Source organism: Styela clava, chromosome 5, assembly GCF_964204865.1.
Source record: "Styela clava chromosome 5, kaStyClav1.hap1.2, whole genome shotgun sequence".
Taxonomy (NCBI): Eukaryota; Metazoa; Chordata; class Ascidiacea; order Stolidobranchia; family Styelidae; genus Styela; species Styela clava.
In genome coordinates, this window is record NC_135254.1 from 5,423,086 (window position 1) to 5,426,973 (window position 3,888).

The 3,888-nt window shown below is 35.6% G+C and overlaps 1 protein-coding gene across 1 annotated transcript; it reads left to right on the top strand.

The window, feature by feature from the left end:
• Positions 1–416: 416 nt before the first annotated feature.
• Positions 417–1,425, top strand: LOC120344108 (uncharacterized). Its single transcript, XM_078112621.1, has one exon. The coding sequence runs from the start codon at positions 595–597 to the stop codon at positions 1,423–1,425; it is 831 nt and encodes a 276-aa protein (XP_077968747.1). The 5' UTR covers positions 417–594.
• Positions 1,426–3,888: the final 2,463 nt, after the last annotated feature.

The window sequence follows — 3,888 nt, forward strand, 5'->3', positions numbered from 1 at the left end:
TTACCCGGTTAACGTGTTTCCCCTGAAATTCCCAGCCCTAGCAGTTAGACATTTGATTTCTCTTTGCATAGGTGAGTCAAGTTGCCTTTTCTTCTATTAATTAGAACTCAATTGTATAAATCAAAAACTAACATTTTATTTGTCTTAAAAAATATATAATTAAATAATTCCATATTGGCTCTGGAATTTACAGGTAATTCGAATATAAAAGCAGCTCTCCAAATACTCAAACATCGATTTACTTAATATACAATGTCAGGGAAGATGATGATAGTGTGAAGCCTGGGGTGTCCAGGCTAATCTATGTCGGTGTTTCATTGTTCGTTTTCTCTGTTCCTGCATGTATGCTGCAGTGCTATGCTGACTATTTCCCAGGCCTGTAACATGATTAGTTAATATCTCATAGTTATACAAGCTGAGATTTCATTCATGATACATTTATTATTGATTTATCTTTCTTTCTTAATTTTGGATTTTGAAAAACATGAATGTGAACTATTTGTATTGCATTTTAGGCAATAGTCATTGATTTCAGAAGATAAAAAATACATGATTTTTTAGATATTCTTAACTATAGAGAATTCTATCAAAATCATGGAATCCACTGAAAACATATTTCCCTGCCTTATCTGTGATGAAAACTTTTCATCAGGCCCCAGTTTGGAAAAGCATATGTTTTTGCACATTAACCATGGAACTGGCGATTTAAGCGAATACGCAACTAACAACATTGTGGGAACTAGTCTGCCTGTCAACCCTGAGAAGCCTGACGGAAAGGACAATATCAGTGGCTACAGCAGAGATGTACCATTTGCTTGCCAACAATGTGGAAAGAACTTCAAATCAAATTCGCATTTGAATGTGCATATGAGAACTCACGCGGTTGAAAAACCTTATATATGTAAACAAAGTGGGAAGTGTTTTTCACAACAATGTAATTTAAAAGTGCATACGCGAACTCATACTGGAGAAAAACCATATGTTTGTAAACAATGTGGAAAGTGTTTTGTGAAGTCATCTGATTTACATAGGCATGAGCGAATTCATACTGGGGAGAAACCTTATGTTTGTAAACAATGTGGTAAGGGTTTTTCGCAATCATCTAGTTTACAAGATCATATACTAACTCATACTAGAGAGAAACCTCATGTTTGCAAGCAATGTGGAAAACGTTTTTCACGATTGTCTAATTTACATGTACATAAGCGAATTCATACTGGGGAGAAACCTTATGTTTGTAAACAATGTGGTAAGGGTTTTGTGAAGTCATCTGATTTACATAGGCATGAGCGAATTCATACTGGGGAGAAACCTTATGTTTGTAAACAATGTGGTAAGGGTTATTCGCAATCATCTCATTTACGAGTGCATGAGCAATCTCATACTGGAACGAAACCTTGGACAATATCGCGAAAGTGGATGTGATGAGGCGAAGTGTGGAAGGGGATATATATTAAATGTCAAGATTCACAAATAGGGGTTCGCGGCCTCATACTGGGGAGAAACCTTATATTTGTCGTAAATGTGAAAAACCCTTTTCATGAAGGCATGAACGAACTCATACTGAAGTAAAATCTTTATGCCTGTACACAATGTGAAAGGGGTTTTCTAGATTTATCAAATTTATGTGTACATGAGCAAACTCATACTGGAGAGAAAGAAATCTTCTGCATAATTTATGTCTTCAGGGTTAAAAAAATCCATGCCCCCATGATCTGGTCAAAAAATTTATTGGAGGTCTTCAAAATTAAGGTTTCTAAAACTGTTGAGAGTTTTTGTTTACCTAATTCTAATGTATTCCTTTGCAATAAGGCATCCAAAGCTTGTAGGTGCTTATTATTTGATGGTATTGTTACTATACAACACAAAGTATTGCCATTATAATAAATTACAAATACCATTGAAAGGTATTGCCATCATATCATAAGGATCCCGACATACGTTCTCATCCCTGCACCATGTTTCTAGGATTACTGACTCAACATGTGTTTCGCCATATGATTGAGCCGTCTTATTGACTTTCTTCTCCACCGGAATAAATATGTAAATCCTAATTCTTTTTTCATTGATTGCAAAGCTTAAAAATGCAATGCTTTTATTTTAGATATTCTTGGATATTTATGGAAAATGATATCGTAATCATAGAATTCACCGAAGACATATTTCACTGCTTCATCTGTAATGAACACTTTTCAACAGGATCCAGTTTTGAAAAGCATATGAACTCACGCTGAAAATCATAATGGAACTGGAGATTTAAACAAACATGCAACTGACAACATACTGGGAACTAGTCAGCCTACCTACTCAGAATATAACAAGTAAAACTCGCAACGAAGAGAAATCTGATGAATCTGGAAAATCCAAAAATTGTGAACAAATTCGTCCGACCCCCAAATTGGACGGGCAGTTGGAAACCCTGTCACATGTTCATACTAATACAAAGCCAAATTTAAAAATCAACTGTAGAGATGAAAGATTTATTTGCCTGCAGTGTGGAAAGAACTTGAAAAGGGGATATAAGTTAAATGTGCATATGAGGACTCATACTGGGGAGAAACCACATGCTTGAAAATGATGTGAAGAGTCATCAAATTTGAGACAAACGGCTATTCTGAGTTATGAACAATATGGAAAGGGCTCTACAGAGAATACATTTTAAACAGCATTTCACCTGTGAAGTCTGTGAATAAAGTGCTCAAATGAATATTTTTTTAAAACCTGCCCAAGGATGCAAGTGAGTGAATGGTAACGCATTCTGTATTTTCTTCATTTTTTTTACAATTGTACTTGTGGATCCAATCCCATGTCCCTGTTTGATTGTAAATGGGTACTTATGTGTTTAGTTTGATAAAAGGATATATTAAATAGCAATGATATTTTGTGGAGTTTTGTTTTATTATTCCCTGGCTATCTGGGATTGCATTATTAGGACCCTTTTAATGTCTTTTGCAAGACTGCATTTTCAGCTCCTACCAATATAATAACACAATACATGTTGAGATGTACGAGTTTGCTGTCACAAATTGCTACGAGAACTGTTGTGTTGTAAATGAAACATTCCTTATTGGTTAGGCACAGAAATTGATACTACGGCATAGGATATTGATACGGCATAGGATGAGGGTCCATCAAAACTGAGATTCACAACTAGGGGTCCGCGGCCCAAACAATTTGAAAAACAGACAAACTATGCTGCTCTGACATGCTTCATTTTATATTATGCTTACGGTAAATTTCCTCGATGGCCAAAAATAATCATTCGCGACCGTTCAACGGCGAAAATCAATCCTTTTGCACATAATTAGCCCCCACAAGATTCAAAAATGCAAATTCTATCTGTCCCTAATGTATTAAAGGATGCACACCCCTGGCTTTGGGTGTTTGAGTTGCATTTGTAAATGGCCCAATTGCGAAAAACCCTTTCCACAATGTTTACATCATGAGGCTTTTCTCCTGTATGAGATCGCTCATGCACTTGTAAAGTAGTAAATGCTACAACGTTTGCATACATGAGCTTTCTCTCCAGTATGAGTTCGCACATGTCTTTGTAAATAGGTAAATTGCGTAAAACTCTTTCCACGGTGTTTACATATGTAAGGTTTTTGTGCACATGCAAATTAAATAATCACATTATTTACAAACATGAGGACTTTCTCCAGTTGAGTTCGCTCATGCACATGCAAATTAAGTGATCGCTCATAACAGTTTCATAACAATTTTCACTGTGAATGTGCAAAAACATATGCTTTTCCAAGCTGGCTCTTGATGAAAAGTTTTCATTACTTTTCCAGACACATTTTGCAAAACTGACTGTTGCCATGCATAAAAAGTAGATGAATATAAAAAAATTCTAATGTTACTCAATCAAATTGTTAAATCATCAGC

Excerpts from the sequence above, each read along its gene's own strand:
- LOC120344108 (XM_078112621.1), top strand. The coding sequence starts at position 595 with ATGGAATCCACTGAAAACATATTTCCCTGCCTTATCTGTGATGAAAAC.